At 34.8% G+C, this 16,482-nt stretch overlaps 1 protein-coding gene across 3 annotated transcripts in view; it reads right to left on the reverse strand.

Moving 5' to 3' along the window:
- Window positions 1–3,052: 3,052 nt before the first annotated feature.
- The window catches only part of Smarca1 (SWI/SNF related, matrix associated, actin dependent regulator of chromatin, subfamily a, member 1), an 86,565-nt gene continuing 73,135 nt past the window's right edge, over window positions 3,053–16,482 (reverse strand). For 2 of the 3 annotated variants that reach the window (XM_060374487.1, XM_060374486.1), the window contains 2 exons: window positions 4,615–4,725; window positions 3,053–3,538 (listed from right to left, as the gene is read on the reverse strand). In XM_060374487.1, the coding sequence (XP_060230470.1) occupies window positions 3,467–3,538; window positions 4,615–4,725 (183 nt within the window). In that variant the 3' untranslated portion in view covers window positions 3,053–3,466. Of the gene's footprint in view, window positions 4,726–16,482 lie in introns of all 3 variants that reach the window. The other variant, XM_060374488.1, reaches the window with a different exon arrangement.

Genomic DNA, 16,482 nt, shown 5'->3' on the forward strand with positions numbered 1-16,482 from the left:
GAGGGAGGGTGGGATTAGGAGAGGAGGAGGAAGGGGCCACAGAGGCATACAAAGTGAATAAAGTGTAATTAATATAAATAAAATAAAATAAAAAAGAGAAAGTTGACTTGAGGAAACATAAACTGAGTAGTAGCAAAATGATACAATGATAAAATAAAACCATGGTGTCAATTTTAGGATTGGGGAAGCTGGTAATAAAAACCTGGAGAGAAAGAAACGTGAACTTCAGTATTAATTACAGGCCTGGACAGTCAGCAGTGAAATTTAACTACTGCTAAGAAGATGAACAAGTAAAAAAAGCTTGACAAAACTTGGGGAAATGGCATTTTATTTTGGTAATAGTGGGTAATTCTATTGAATAGAGGTTTTTCAAACCAAAACATACAGAGAGTCTCAAAGGATAATTTTTTTTGGTCTTGTTTTCTTTTTTCTTTTTTTCAAGACAAGGCTTTTCTGTGAAGCCTTGGCTGTCTTGGAACTCCCTTTGTAGACCAGGCTAGCCTCAAACTCACAAAGATCTTCTTGCCTCTTCCTCACCTAGTGCTGGGATTACAGGAGTGTGCCACCACTGCCCAGCACAAAGGATAAATTTTTGCAAACATATTTATAGAAAAAAATGTGTAATCAGACTGGGAAACAAGGAGAAACAAATGGTGACAATGAGATATATGGTGAGAATGATGACATAGCACCATCATTCGAATGTAGCCCAGGGCAGTTCAGTGTCCAAGTGGGTTACATAGTAATGGGAAGAGGGACTGCCTCTGACATAATCTGATTGGCCTGCTCTTTGATCACCTCCCCCTGAGGGGGGAGCAGCCTTACCAGGCCACAGTAGAGGACAATGCAGCCACTTTTGATGAGAACTGATAGACTAAGATCAGAAAGGAGAGGAGAACCTCCCCTATCAGCGGACTTGGGGAGTGGCATGCATGCAGAAAGGGGAGGGAGGGAGGGTGGGATCGGGAGGGGAGGAGGGAGGGGCCTATGGGGGGATACAAAATGAATAAAGTGTAATTAATAAAAAATTAAAAAAAAAAACAAAAACAAACGACCAACCAACAAACAAAAAACACCAAGGCCCAAGATTAAGACGGATACTTACAAGGGATTCTATAGATTCCTTGCTGTTATTGGGAGACTTAATCACCTCTTGTCTTCAGTACAGATTGTTAGTGTGAATGGGACTCTTCAAGGTCTCTGTTTCTCCACCCACTTTCTCCCTTGCATGCTTTCCAAACAAAGAATTGGGTTGGCAACCAATTAGAATGCTGTTGCTGGAGAGCAGACTGTGGGGGTCATTGTGCTCTAATAAAATTTCATATGCATATATGACATTATTTTCTGCTTTATTTGGCCTTCAAGCAGCTGATGTGGTAAACTTTTTCCCCTCTGGACCATAGAAGCCAGCTCTAGGGATATGACTCCATAAGTCTAGACCTCTCATTTCACATGTTATTTCTCCACTAGAATATTTAAATCTTCTATGCCAGTTGAGTTTTTCTGTAAAACTTTAAGAACCAAAAGGGTCTTTCTTACAGTCAGACTTAGGGCATTTTGTACCCTCACAGTGACATTATTTAGACTGTGCTATCATCCAGCAATCACTGCATAGAAAGCTAACTTCAGTAATGTAATCACTTATCTTTAAATACAAAAAAGAGGTGTGTGTGTTCTAACTCTTACATAAAACCATTTCACAAGTTCTTAAGAACAACATCTCAAGTTTCCATTGACAGTCTTGGAGAGCTAGATGGCACAACTCTTTGGTCAAAGAAAGAACTATACTGAGTCATGGAAACAGCCTTATGAAAAGGCTTGAAGAACTTACCTGTAAATTCTCTTTCTTAAGGTAGACACATACACTTTAGGTTAACAGAGAAAGGATAAGATATAAAGACTGTTGAATTTCCAAGTGTCCATGCTCCCACCCTTCATTTTCACCCTCCCAGAAAACAAACAAACAAACAAACAAACAAGGTTTCTCTAATTCAAAGAACTTAGGGGCATCATTAAACTTCTTCCAGGAGTAATTGTCTCCATCTCTGGTGACTCGTGGGAACTTTCCAACTCATTTGAGTGGAAAATCCCAAAATCTGATTTGAAGCTTAATTGCTGTGGATTTCAAATTGTGGGTCATAGCATAAGTTAATGAAAGAGTAAGGTAGGATATTCTATTTTTTTCCTCCACATTTGCTTATTCTCTTGGAAATACACAGGGTCTTGTGGCTAGTTGGGGACAATGTAATCAATTAGGTGTGACATGTGTCACTTCTGGGTTGAAGCAGTAAAGCTCTTATATGAAATACTCCAGTCTCTTATACTTCTCCTACAGTGAGAGATGAAAAGCCTGCATGTCCTGGATGGTTAAACTATAAAACAGCAGAACTTGAGTGAGTGTAGACCCTCCAGCAAATATGTGGAGCAGAATACTTCCCATCCCACTCTTCTGACCTGAGTGGGATTTGTAGTGTAATCAAGAAACAAATTGTTGGTGTTCAAAACCCCTGATGCTCTGAGGTTGCTGCATGAGCATAACTGCATTCCTAATGAAAACAGCTTCCCTTCTTCTGCAATGCACAACACTTATTTCATCATCTTATAATTTGTTACTAAATCCATATGTTACATCTCTGTATTGGCTCTGTTGGACAGAAGATCATACACAAATCAACAGGCAAAGTTTTAGCTTCTACCCAAAATACATAGTACTGAGCAATACAATTGAGTAAACACAATTGCTTTCTACTGTACACACACACAAAAAAAAAAAAACTCAGGAAATAATTACATTTCTTATAGACATTTCTTTATTATATTTTCCCACTTGAATATTTAGAGAATAATTTAAATGTAATGCATACTGACAGCAAGCATGATATCAAATATCAAGGTTTTTTTTAATATTTTTATTTTCTCACCCTTTATTTCTTTAGGAAAAAATATTTAGATGACTTCAAAGAAACAATTATTATATTAATCACAGTATGCAGTAATACATATACAAGCCCAGACCCAATAGAAAAGGAAGCAACAAAGAAGTGAAAAAGTCTTTTTCCTCAAATCATTTTAATTCATTTTTTCCACAGCCATACAAATTTTAAAGTCTGAAACAACAATAATACAGCTATAGAATCTAGGTTCTCTTTCAAAGCAGCAGCATATAAAACATAGAAAAGCTAAAACCTCAGCACAAGCTTCAAAAAAACAAGGACTGAGAGGAATTTGATGAAGACATGAAATGCACAAAAAAATACAGTACACAAAATACTAGAATGCGTAAAATAGAAAGTTACACATTTCAGGTAGAAAGCTTTGTAAAATGTATAAAATATGCAAGAAACCAAAACCAAAGAGGTTTTTTTTTTTCCTTAGAGTACCATGAATATACTGGAACTGGCAATTAGCATTTGAAGATGGGAACAAGAAAATAGCAGTTTCCCATTTAAAACCTTATTTCTAGGCTTTAGGATTTCACCTTCTTGACATCCTTCTTTCCAGAGCTCTCAGTAGCTGACTCTGTTTTTCTTTTCTGTGGCTAAAATGGAAACAGATTTAATGTTCTGCTCCAATATGCACACTTTTAAATGGCCCAACAATGTTAAATCTAGGATGTAAATGCATTAAAAAATTTAACATGAATGTTCACTTTAATGTCATACTCACAGTTAATGTTCTATATAGCCCAACAAACTATATAACCCACTGTAAAATAATTTTAAAGGTGTTTCTTTTTATGAAAAGACATAAAATATCCATCAAAAATAGTCATCAAGTATCTACTTATACATGGCTTATAAATGTACTCTTATCTTAAAGAACTACTAAATATTTAAAGTTTCTGGGGAAATTTTTATTTATGAATGTTATTTTACAACCTTAACACAGATGTTAACACATCATATTTCGTATCTTCTATGATGCACATTTCTTTCCCCCTTTAGCATCTCTGACATCAAGATGTATCTTACAACTGATAACAGATGATACTTAGCATCATATCTCTTAGTGGCACAAAAAAAAATGCTGTGTCTTAAAACAGAAAGCATCTTAGATCTGATGAAATATGGTGATCTACTTAACACACTCAAACAGAATATTTTGAATCATAGATATACACAGCAACTCGACAAGATTAAAATCACATTTTTATCCAGCAGTTAAATGTATTGCCAAAAAGGCTGTCTTGTCTGCTCAGAGTTTCCATTTGAATACACAGTTCCACAGAGCAAACAACTCATTTGATCAACTCAGAACTCCAGATTTCAAACCCCACACCATCCCATCCCAACTCATCCCAATTCGAACCTTTTGCTGCCCCCACGGCGACCTAGTCTCAATTCATAGAATCTTGCTTGCATTATGCTTCTGCTTAGATTTGTGAGAGATTTCTTAAATACTGAGTCTTGTAACAAGGGAATTCCTAACCATATATTCTTCAAACAAAAAAGCATGTTTGCAATGTGATTCTTCTTCTGCCTAAAACAAATTAGCACTTCATAAAACCCAGCTTGACAATAGGTACAATTATGGCATTAAGCGTGGTATAAACATTTGTAATTATGTAAAAAAGTGAGATCTACCTAAAAGTTAGGAAAATGCTGAAAATTTTACCATTGGAGTTTTAGTTGCCCGTTTCTTCTTTTCTGCTCTCTCTCTTTCCTCAATTTCCATGTTTTCTTTTTCAATCAAAGAAATCAAAGTATTACAGCGTCTCTGAAATTCCTAAATGAAATAATAAAGAACTTAATTACTAAAAATTATTCTTTTAAGGTATTTTAAGATAAGATACTTCTTTAATTCTATCATTTCTGTAGAAGAGAATTGACAAAATTTGTATTATTTCTCTGCCCTCCCTCCAAACCAGTATTCATTTTTTTCATTTATTTATTTATTTATCTATCTATTTATTTATTTATTTTTTATTAGTTACATTTTATTAACTCTGTATCCCAGCTGTATCCTGCTCCCTCATTCCTTCCCAAACCCTCCCTTCCTCCCTCCCTCATCTCCTCCCTGCCCCTTTCCAAGTCCACTGATTGTGGAGGACCTCCTCCTCTTTCATCTGACCCTGTTTTATCAGGTATCTTCAGGACTGGCTGCAAAGTCCTCCTCTGTGGCCTAGCAGGACTGCTCCTCCCTTGGGGGGTGGGGAGAACAAAGAGCCTGCCATTGAGTTCCTGTCAGATATACTCCCTGTTCCCCTTACTATGGGAAACCAATTGGTTACTGAGCTACCATGAGCTTCATCCGAGCAGAGGTTCTAGGTTATATCCATATATGGTCCTTGGTGAAGTGTCAGTCTCAGAAAAGACCCCTGTGCCCAGATATATTTGGTCCTTGTGGAGCTCCTATCCTTTCCACGTCATACAAACGCCCCCTTCTTTCATATGGTTCCCTACATTCTGCTGAAGGTTTAAAACCAGTATTCTTTAGAACACCTTTCATATAGGGGATTAGTAAGTCCCAGTAAAGCAGAGATGGAGCTAAGTGCCATTCAATATATGAGAAGTTAAGCAAGCTGGTCTGTTTTAAAATAGGACACTACTCAACAATAAAAAAGAAGGTATTATTTATACACAAAACCTCATGGAGTCTACAGAATTATGCTGAGTGGAAAATCTATCATAAAGTTTATGTCTAGTATGCTTCCATTTATATAAAATAATTTTTGAGGCAGGGTGTCACTCTTTAGTCTATGCTAAATTGGAACTCACTACTCTGCAGTCAAGGCTGACTTTAAATGCACAGCAATTCTCCTCCTGTCTAGGCTTCCCAAGTGCTGGATAACAGGTATGTGTCAACGTACCTGGCTATACAACACCATTAAAGGATAGAATTAGAGAAGAGAATAGATTAATGGTTGCCAGATGTGAAGGAGAGTAAAAGAATGTATGTGGCTAGAGATAGGACAACTGACTTGCAGACACTATGGTTCCAGAAATCTACAAATGGTAACATTACATGAAGCCCCACCACACACACATGCAAATGCTTTCTCAACAAGTTCTGATGATTCTACTAATATAAATTTTCATGTTGCAATATTACATTACAACTACTCAAATTGTATCCATTGGGACTGGGTTCCACAACTCTGTATTTTGACTTGTTGTTTGCTAAAACAGATTTCTTTATTAGAGGGCTTTATGGAACCTTCCAGTTCCTGATGCTCACTATGAACCACTAGGAAGAGAATATAAGATTGCTGTTGTTCCCAAAGCTATATAGCCAGTAGAAGTCTCAGCATACATCTTATGGGATTTAAGTTCTGGGAATCAGGGGTGAAGTTCTTAATTCAGAGTAAACACAATCTGAAAAGATTTTTGCATTAACCTTGCCACTACTATATTTTATGGCTAACAAATCAATGCATCTAAACTATGAACAGATTTTATGAATGTATGCTGAGTATTAAAGATTTTATTCATTAATATAGAAACTCATCTATTATTAACCCTATACACTTTGCTGTGCTTGAACGTAAATAATAGATTAATACCAAAGGATAAATAATGTTTAAATATATGATTCCTTTTCTGTGAAAGAAGAAATGCCTGACAAAACATAAAACAGTTAAACACTCAAATCAAAATACAGTTTTCTAGCAGTTAAGAACAAAGTCAAGAAAATAAAAAATGATCAAAGTATAAAAAATAGAAAAGTCAGTAAACTTTCAAAGAATTTTTTAAGGATTATTTTTATTTTATTAATTACAGTTTATCCACTTTGTATCCCAGCTGTAGTACCCTCCACCATCCTTTCCCTATCCCACCCTCACTCCCTCCTTCTTCTTCTCCTATGTCCTTCCCCCATTCCAATGATGGGAGGTCCTCCTCCCCTTCCATCTGACCCTAGCTTATCAGGTCTCATCAGGATTCTGGAGCACTCTCTTGAACACTGAGCTGCCATGGGCTACATCTGAGCAGGGGTTCAAGGTTATCTCCATGCATTGCCTTGTTTGGACTATCAGTCTCAGAAAAGACACCTGTGGCCAGATTTTTTGGTTCTGTTGCTCTCCTTGTGGAGCTCCTGTTCCCTTAAGGATTTATTTTTATTTAATATCTATGAATGTTTTCCTGCATGCATGTCTGTGCAACACATGTGTGCCCTGGTGCCCAGAGAGACCAGAGAAGACATCAGATTTCCTGGATATGAAATTATAGGCAATTGTGAACAACCATGTTCTTTCTTAGGAAGAACCACTGAGTCATCTCTCTGTGGTACAAGAATTCTTCTTAAGTTTCAAAAGCTGAGGATTAGTTCAGTGATAAGGCACTTGAACAACCAGTCTAGCAACATATATGCATGCACACACACACATACAAACACAATTTGTTCTCTGAAACTAAGGCTCAAAAAAGTAGAAAGTAAAATAATGCCATTTCTATCACATTAATTAGTAGTGATGTATCCATGCTGTGTACACATATAGGTGTAGTGGTGTACTTGGTTGCAAGAATGTAAATGAGAACTTTTATTCACTGGTGTTGACTGGCAACGTTACTTCTTATAAATGCAACTTTCTCCCCCAGATTCATATTTTTAAAGCCTTAACTCTCATATTTAGGAAATCCATAAGGTCCAATGACATTTTCTGACTGTGTTTATAGAAGGGAAATTTACAGGATTAGTTAAAGCTAAATGAGTCCAACTAGGTAGGGTACTAACCCTAACATCACCCTCTCATCATGTGCAAAAGATGGTCATTTACCCAACAGATTACCCTTGTTGGCATCTTGAATTCCAATCTCCAGAACAAGACAACAAAAAAGAAGTGCTTCTTACCCCATCAAGTCTGTGATACTTTGTTATAGTATTGAGCAGCAAACTAGTACACTACCTTTCAAGAAAATGAATTAGAGATAGCAAAGAAATATTTTTAAACTTTCATATCCTCTGACTTACCAATCTCATTCTTATACACGTACCATAATAAAGAGATACACGTGCCAGCCTGGTGGCACACACCTTTAATCCCAGCACTAAGGGAGATCTTTGTGAGTTCAAGGCCACCTGGTCTACAAAGTGAGTCCAGAACAGCCAAAGCTACACAGAGAAACCCTGTCTCAAAACAAAACAAAACAAAATAAAAACAAAAACAAAAAACGAAGAGAGAGAAAGAGAGAGAGATTAAATATTTCGAGAAAGTATTTAGAACACTGATAGCAGAAAAATCCTGGAAACAAATTTTTGGTACTGGGTAATAAATACACTGACACTGAACATAGCTGAAAGAATAGTAACTAGTAGTTAATGCCAGCTACCTCTGAAAATAGGATCAGTGGTAAAATTTTCTTTTAAAAATTACGTCTGTTTATTCTATAGAAGATGCATTAAAACCAATGTTCAAAAGAGACTTTGCCACAGCAACTCTATAATTCCAAAATGTCTAAAATGAGCATTTAAGGTCTACAGTAATTAATAAAGTTGTAAGAAATCGCAAAAAAGTTTTAAAACATGGTTTTATCTTTATAAGATGTAGAAAACTGCCACACAACATAGGAATGTTGCAACTGAATATAAAATCAACTACACAAACATTTTCTACTCTCTAATTCAAGACCCCCAAAAAACAGTAAATAAAAGAGAGACTGACCAAAAAGATATTACACATTAACAAATTTGTGTTTTCCACTTAAAAACAATCTTATGTATCACTGGAATGTTCAACTTCCTTGCACATCCATAATTACCCAAGGTTAAATATACTGATAATGAAAACACTGTAATTTTCATTGCTTACCAAAGTAAAGGTAATATGTTTAATATGCAGACCAAATACTCTTCGAAGTTTCATTCAATAATACATGTACAAATTAAACAGCATGTTATTCAATTTAACTATTATAGAAAAGGCTAAGTTGACCCTGATGAGATCTGATCATTGGTTTCTAGGGAGACTGCAGAGATTCTCTATATAAAGCTGATTCTTGAATCATTAAACTATACCCTCTGGCTATTATTATTCTCAATAAGTAACAGTTGCTGTGACTGCAGATATCTTTAGATACATATTAATGGTTCATTTGAATGATTCAGGTACAATTACTAATACTTTCAGGCAGTCTTATATATAAGGAGATAGGATAATAGACTACACTAATAAATTCTCACCATGATTTCTTTGAATTTGTCACTAACTACTCTGAACAGAGAAAAACAAACTTCAGAAAGTTATTAACAAAAGGACAAGCACTTTGTTCTCGCCAGTTTCTGTTTCTTGTCTTCCCATGTAAGTCCCTATTTTTCTGAGGTTAAGGGAATGGTTCATGGAGTGTCAAATGGCCTCTACAGTTCTGTAGTCTAATTATCTCTTTCACCGATTCTCCACTCTTGATTTAAGAATGAATTTGGGAGAAGGAAAAATAACGCAGGGGAGTCAAAAAAAAGATGCCAAAGCAATTAAGGGCAACAGAAGACAATAAAAATGACAAATTAGAAAAGTGTTCTGCTGGGTTGGAAGCTTTGGGAAATGGTTTAAGTATTCTGTGTTCACACATGTGAGAAATTCAACGGGGCAAACAAATTTCTCAGAGCTGTTAGCATTCTAATGTAGATTGGAAGTCTTGGTGGCATGATTCAATGTCAGTCTGTTCCAAATCTATTTCGGCACAAAACGGTTTTTTTTCTGCTTCTGAAATAATGTTCAGTAGAAGCCAATGTGACAAATCATACACAAAGTAATAGCAATGGCTGAAGCTAAGTTATATACAGCTCAGAAAGAAAGAATTAAAGGTTTATACATAATTTAACTGACAAAGGAAACGCTGTGACAAATTTTGAGCAAGATGAGTGATACAAGTAAATGTCCATTTTATGTTCAGAAACTTCTTTATACAGATTACCCCTTCATAAAAATCTTAGATTCAAAATCAGAAAAGGGTTAACATTCAAATACTATCCAATTTAATACATGAATCTCCAATACTAGAGCCTGGCTAATAAGTTATGCAGCCTGGTCATCTATCTGATTTTTTCCAATGTCAGAGTACTTGCTACCTTCAAAGCCTGGCTATCCCAGCCATGAACAACTTGAATACCTTTCCTTGTGCAACATTGCTATTTGTTGCCCTATGATATCTAACAACTGTTTCCATATCTATTTTGTGTAGTCAAAGAGAGCAAGCCAATTTCCTCTCTGCCTAACAAATGGGTTGTAAGTGGATAATTGGGAACTCATGTATCAAAGGCAGCTCCTGTGCCTCAACCAGAATCATCTGTAGAACCACAAACACCCCATGTTTAGAGTAAATATCCTCTCTCTTTACTCATCCTTTATGTAGAACATTTCATGGAAGACTGCATAACACATGAATCTACTTCTGATGGTTAATCTTTTTTGTGGCTTTAAAATTATCTTTACTAGTTTAGAGCAGAGGCAAGTTCCTTACTACATTGAAATCAACTGAGTTTCTTTTTAAAAAAATGGATCTATTTTAAATTAAGTTGATTAAGTGGCTTTAGCATTGGTGGCTCTTGTTTGATATCCTTTGCATAGTACACAAGGCTAATCCAAAATAGTGGTTCCTAAAAACTTTGTTTTAAAAACAAACCAACCAACAAACAAACCAAAAGGCTTATAATCTCTGAATCACAGTTTGGAATAAATGTGCTGTTAAAGGTCTTAAATATTTATACTTTTTTCCCCTAAAATTCAGTATTGCTAAGAGTATTTGCAAATGTTTGAATTGATTTATTTTTTCTAAATTTTCTTCACACTTTATTCATCATATATCTCAATTGAAGCCCCCACCCTCAACTCCCACAGTCCCATCCTCCTCCCCTCTTACCCTCATCCCCTTCCCCTACTTAGTCCATCTTGACTGTCAAGTTGATTGAGTTGAGAAGCATGCAGAAGATTAGTAAAGAACACCACAGCCCTCCTTCTGCCTTTGAGGGTGTTTCCAGAGAGGATTAACCAGGAAAACCTGGCCTGAGTGTGAATACAACTATTCCAGAAGCAGGGGGTCCAGATGGAATGAAAGGAGTCCACTAATGCAGGCATTATCTCCATCTTTGTTTCCTGCTCATAATAAAGGAAGATACTCTGCTCCATAATACCTTCCCTACCTTGATGGGCTGAAACCTCTGAAACTGTGCACATCAATATATCTTCTCTTCCCTTTTCTTTCATGCATTTTCATAACAATGAAAAGTATAATCAAGAAAACTACTACCACAAACATGTAGTCATTTTTTTTACTACCTGATGATGTGATTTTTTTTTGTCAATTTGACACAAACTATAGTTATCTGGGAAGAGAAACCTCAATGCCTTCATCAGATTGCCTGTAGGAATGTCTGCAAGACATTTCTTGATTAATGATTGATGTGAAAAAGCCGAGCACACTGTAGGGCAGTGGTTCTCAATTTGAGGGTCAAGACCCTTTTGGTGGTTGCCTGTCAGATATCTTGTCTATCAGATATGTATATTATGATTCAAAACAATAGAAAAATTCCTATTATGAAATAGCAACAAAAATAATTTTATGGTTGAGGGTCACCCCAACATGAGGAACTGTATTAAAGGGCCACAGCATTAGGAAGGTTGAGAACCACTGCTATAGAGGATGTACTGGGCAGATGGTCCTTAGTTATACTATATAAAGCATACTGAGCAAGCCAGTAAGGAGTCTTCCTCCATAGTCTGTGCTTCAGTTCCTGCCTCCAGGTTCATGCCTTGAGTTCCTACCTTGGCTTCTCTCAGTGGACTGTGAATCAGGATATGTAAGTCAAATAAATAAACCTATCCTTCCCAAGTTGCTTTTGGTCATGGTGTTTTATCACAACAATAGAAACCTGACTACAATTGGTGACAAATATTTTCAATTTTGCAAATGATACAGACTTTGTCACACTATTCTCTTCCATTGTAGCATGTAACTAGTCACTGAAAATACTTAACTGAATATGTATCCATGTTCAAATAAAACCTTAATTGCAACTACTAAACTCTGGGATTTACTATCAGAATTTTCACGTGTCTAAACATTGTTCTGATTTCTTTATAAAATTGCAAAAATAATTCTTAGCCTACATGCCATACAAGTTATGGGATTCAGTTTGTCTATTAGGACTTAAGGTCAAAAATAGATGAATAAGTAAGGAACCAAAAAAAGGAATATAAAGAAAACATCTATATTTTGTGTGTGTGTGCATGTGTGTATGTGTACATGTGTGAATTTATGGATGAAATTCTGTAAGATCAGAATTTTGTTCTAGAATTTTCAGTATAATAAAATGGGTATATTTTCTCCTTTATTTTTTTATGCATTCTCTATATATCCCCCCCCAAAAAAAAAACTAATTATTTGAAATAAATATCTTCATCTGGAAATCCTGCAATATATTTTCCAGATTTGAAGACACTTTTGAACTTTAAATATTAACAAAAACCAATGGCAAAATATAACAGACTTTCATAGCCCAATAATATCTGCAGTTGAATGTAAATTCCGTTCAAGTAAAGGTAAGCTACATTTTCCAAACAGGTTTTGAATGTTATGAAACTCTAATATAAGTACTGCCACTTGAAAACACTGTTATTTCATTCAATATTGCATCACCTTTTCACATAACGATGCACTGGTATAAATACCCAGCAACAGAAAGCTGACTACAATTGGTCCCTGTTAGTGCACTAAGTGGATTTCTAGTTGTCCAAATAGTTTAGGATTACAAATGAAACACTGTATCTAGATATGTGACACACATGACATTTACATTAAAGAGATACACAAACTTACCAATCAATAAAAGCTATGAGACTTAACAGTCAAAAATCTAGACCGTCAGAAATAAACTGTAGCACATTGATGCAATTCCTCAGATCCCATCCAAACCTTGTCTAATTGTAGGGGCTGAAACAAACTGAAGCCCAAACATTCTGTGTTGATTTATTGACCTAATGCCTAGTCTGGGTAAGATCCAATGCTGATCTCCTTTAAGGTTAAAACTGTGGTAGGAAAAATGTCTCAAGGACAGACAATGGCACATCAGTCAAAGGAAGCAAAACAAGATAGGAAAAAAAGTTGAAATAAATTTGAGAAATTTTACTGTAACTGGTACGTCTACAAGAGTTGTATTTTCAATACATAAATCTGATCATATCACTGCCCTGCTAAAATCTGTCTCCTCTACTTCCTACACACTAATGGCCCAAATCTAGTCTTCAAAGCAGGAGTTTCCTCAATCACTTGGCTGTGTTACTACTTTTGCAATATACTGAGTTTATTATTTTTGCATAATATTTCTTCTACAACTTGAAATGTGCCTCTTCTATGAAGCTATTTCCCTGATTTCTTTGCCACATAGCAAAGTTAATCCTTACCTTCTCCATTATAAGACATTTTCAAAATTAAGGCAGAAAGGAAACATTTTAGTCTTTCAAACACAGAGGAAGAAACAGGTTCCTATGAGTTAAAGTATCCTTGACTTTATTGACTTACAAAGAATTAGGTTTTAGTGTGTTTTTCTAAAGAAAATCTGTCTTTGTTGTTTCCCTCTGACTCCATTTTTCCACATCTGTTCATCCCTTTTTCTGCTCTCCTATTCATAGTAGCTTTTTGTCATTTTTTAGGTCACATATAATACCATACTCAAGAAGAACCCATCAGAACAGTTTACAGGTTATTGATTTTGCCAGCGTATTATTAATCTTTAAGAATGAAATTTCCTAAAATATCAAGATTAGATGTTGAATGCAGTTAAGTACTAACATAAAAAGTCATAAGCAACAAAGCATCACTGCAACCAGGAAATTTCTATTTCCCTTTTATTTCTCTAAAATATCTAAGAAGAAACATCCTTTCTGACTAGATTGAATATTTAGAAAAGTATTCTGTGCGGAACCAGTAATCTAATTAACATTTACTAGCCACTGTGATAACCATATAAAGTGAGAAACAAGTTCATAAAATGCCATAGCAATAACTTCTAGAAAGTAGTTTTTCTCCTACAGTTCTAATGAAAAATGTCATTTTATTACTTTTAAATAAGACACAATTTCATTAATAATAAAGTTGTGATTTGAAAACAAACTAATAACATGAAAATTTTATTACCCAGTATTCAACAGCGTGTGATTCTCTGAGATGTTATCTCCAAAACTCATTTAAACTACTACCAAAGACAGGGTAATTGTAATGACTAATTACTAATACTCAGCTTCAACTGTAATGTTCTTGGCCACAGGCAAAACAATACACAGTTTCCTGAGTTGGCTGAAGAGAAAAAAAATGCTCTTCAGCAACTGAAAGGTGATTTTTTTTTAAACTAAAATTAAGAACAAAGCCATCCTATAGAGGAGACAATAAACATTTTATCAATGAATGTTTATTTCTGAGAATTAAGTTTTACATTTTCTTCTCTAAGTACTTAGAAGGAAACTAAGAAAGATCAAGGCACTACTGATTGAAGGCTAGGTTCCCTTCCCATCTGTACTGTCCAATGAACTGAGTAATGTGTTATGGCCTTTGTAACTCTCAGACTCTCCTCAAATTGCTATGTCACATCAGTCACTAATAAAGGAACAAAGATGTCAAGAAAATTAATGAGCTAATGTTGATAAGGGAACAGGTCAGCATCGTATAAAAGACACTACACATAAATATAGTATATTATCATTTCCTTTCATAGCCATTTCATAAGGAGCCTTTTAACTGGGATAGTTTTTGAATGCCCAAACACTAAGGCCCTATTCTAAGATCCCTGAGCCTCAGGATAAAAGAAGTAAGGCAGTTCTCATGCTCTGAGCTTAAAATTTCAAGTTCAACATATGCTTATTATTTGTTTTTGAAGTTCAATAGAGGCTCATGACTCTACTAAGACAACACAGTTTCTCCAAGGAAAATTCGCAATCTTTTAGCACAGAGAGATAGAAGTGAATCTTTTCTCTTTTGTACAGCCAACAGTTTTAAATGGAGAAGAGACTCAGAATCTTCAACCTTTAGCTGAAGACTTTCAAAGTGAAGCATATTTGAAAGTGGAGATTCAGTAATTTAAGTACTTTGTGGATGTTAGTTAAATCAGAGTCATGAATTCAGTACTTTGAGATTTGTGCATAAAATATGACGGTTAAGTTTTTTAGATTTTTTTCCTAAGGAAAAATTTACACTATTTGTTGATATGTGTAGGAAAGAAGAATCTTTTAGTTAGCAGAGTTCAATCATTAGAGAGATTTTAATTTAAACACAGATACAGTCACAAAACAAATCAAATTGCTTCCTCTATCTGGAAGATAGGATTTTCCAATGAAATCAGTTTTTTTTTTATTACAGAATCGCAGCTGCCTCCCTGAAGACTGTAGATTCTCTCCCTAGATTGTGAAAATGATTCACTAAAAACTATTTTAAAATCAAAGGGAAGAAGAATACCTAGAAGTATTAATAATCCATTTCTTCAACTCCATAATTATTGGTATTAACATAATCTAAAAGGGTGATATAAATATATGCAGAAATATAAGTAAAAATTATCCACTATCTACAAAGGAAATCAAATTTCAGCATAATAGAAAATTTACCTAAAAATCCTTACATTAACATATTGAACTATAAAATAAATGACTATATTTTTAAAGATGCTGTTAAAATTAGAAATTTATTTTCAAAATGCTAATAAAAGACATGGTTGTCTCCAACTTTAATAGACAAAATACAGGTTCCAATTTGTAACCACTTATATAGTAAATATCTGCCTTTTGGCAAATATTCTCTGAAGATTTAAATATCCAGAGAAAGAAAAAAAGCATGGAGTTAATGTTTTGAGAAAATAAATAAGGTGGAGGAAAAATAAGATTCTTTACAAGGGAGTTCAGAGACATCTAGTGGTTGTTAATATATTGTAGTTTTATTCCTTGATAACTGAGTAAGACTGTATAGTTCTAAGATCATCTTATAATTGCAAACAGCATGTCTTTTCTTGCACTTTGAACCTCTTCATCCTATTGCCTTAGTTTAGTAACTGCAGAAACTAGACCCAATATCAAACTTTTAACCATTTTAAAATTAGTAAAATATCACTGAAATATCACAGAATTCAATAAATAAATGTTTCAACACATAAAAGGGCAATATTCAAAAGTGTAATTTCTTGAAAAATGAAGTTAAGCATTTTTCTTTTAGAAACTACTGAATCTGCCCTAAATTATGTCATTACATGCATAAAAATCCAAGTGGTTAGAAATCTAAGTGTGTGTCTTTGAAATGAGTTGTATTCATAGATACCCTAAGTGAGATGGCAAACTAACTTATTGCCCAAATCTCATTTCCAAAACACAATTTAAAAAGCAATACTATATTGTTCTTCAATAATCTATTTCAATGATCCAACGAACCCTATCAAACAACTGTTCTTTCCCTAAATCTAATCATTGTCCTTTATCCTGCAAATTAATTGCTATTTTTTTCATTCTTCCTTCAATTCTATTTTATTGTAGTAACATACACACCTTTTCATGTTCTCTTATATAAGTGCAAC

The sequence above is a fragment of the Meriones unguiculatus genome, chromosome X (assembly GCF_030254825.1).
Source record: "Meriones unguiculatus strain TT.TT164.6M chromosome X, Bangor_MerUng_6.1, whole genome shotgun sequence".
Taxonomy (NCBI): domain Eukaryota; kingdom Metazoa; phylum Chordata; class Mammalia; order Rodentia; family Muridae; genus Meriones; species Meriones unguiculatus.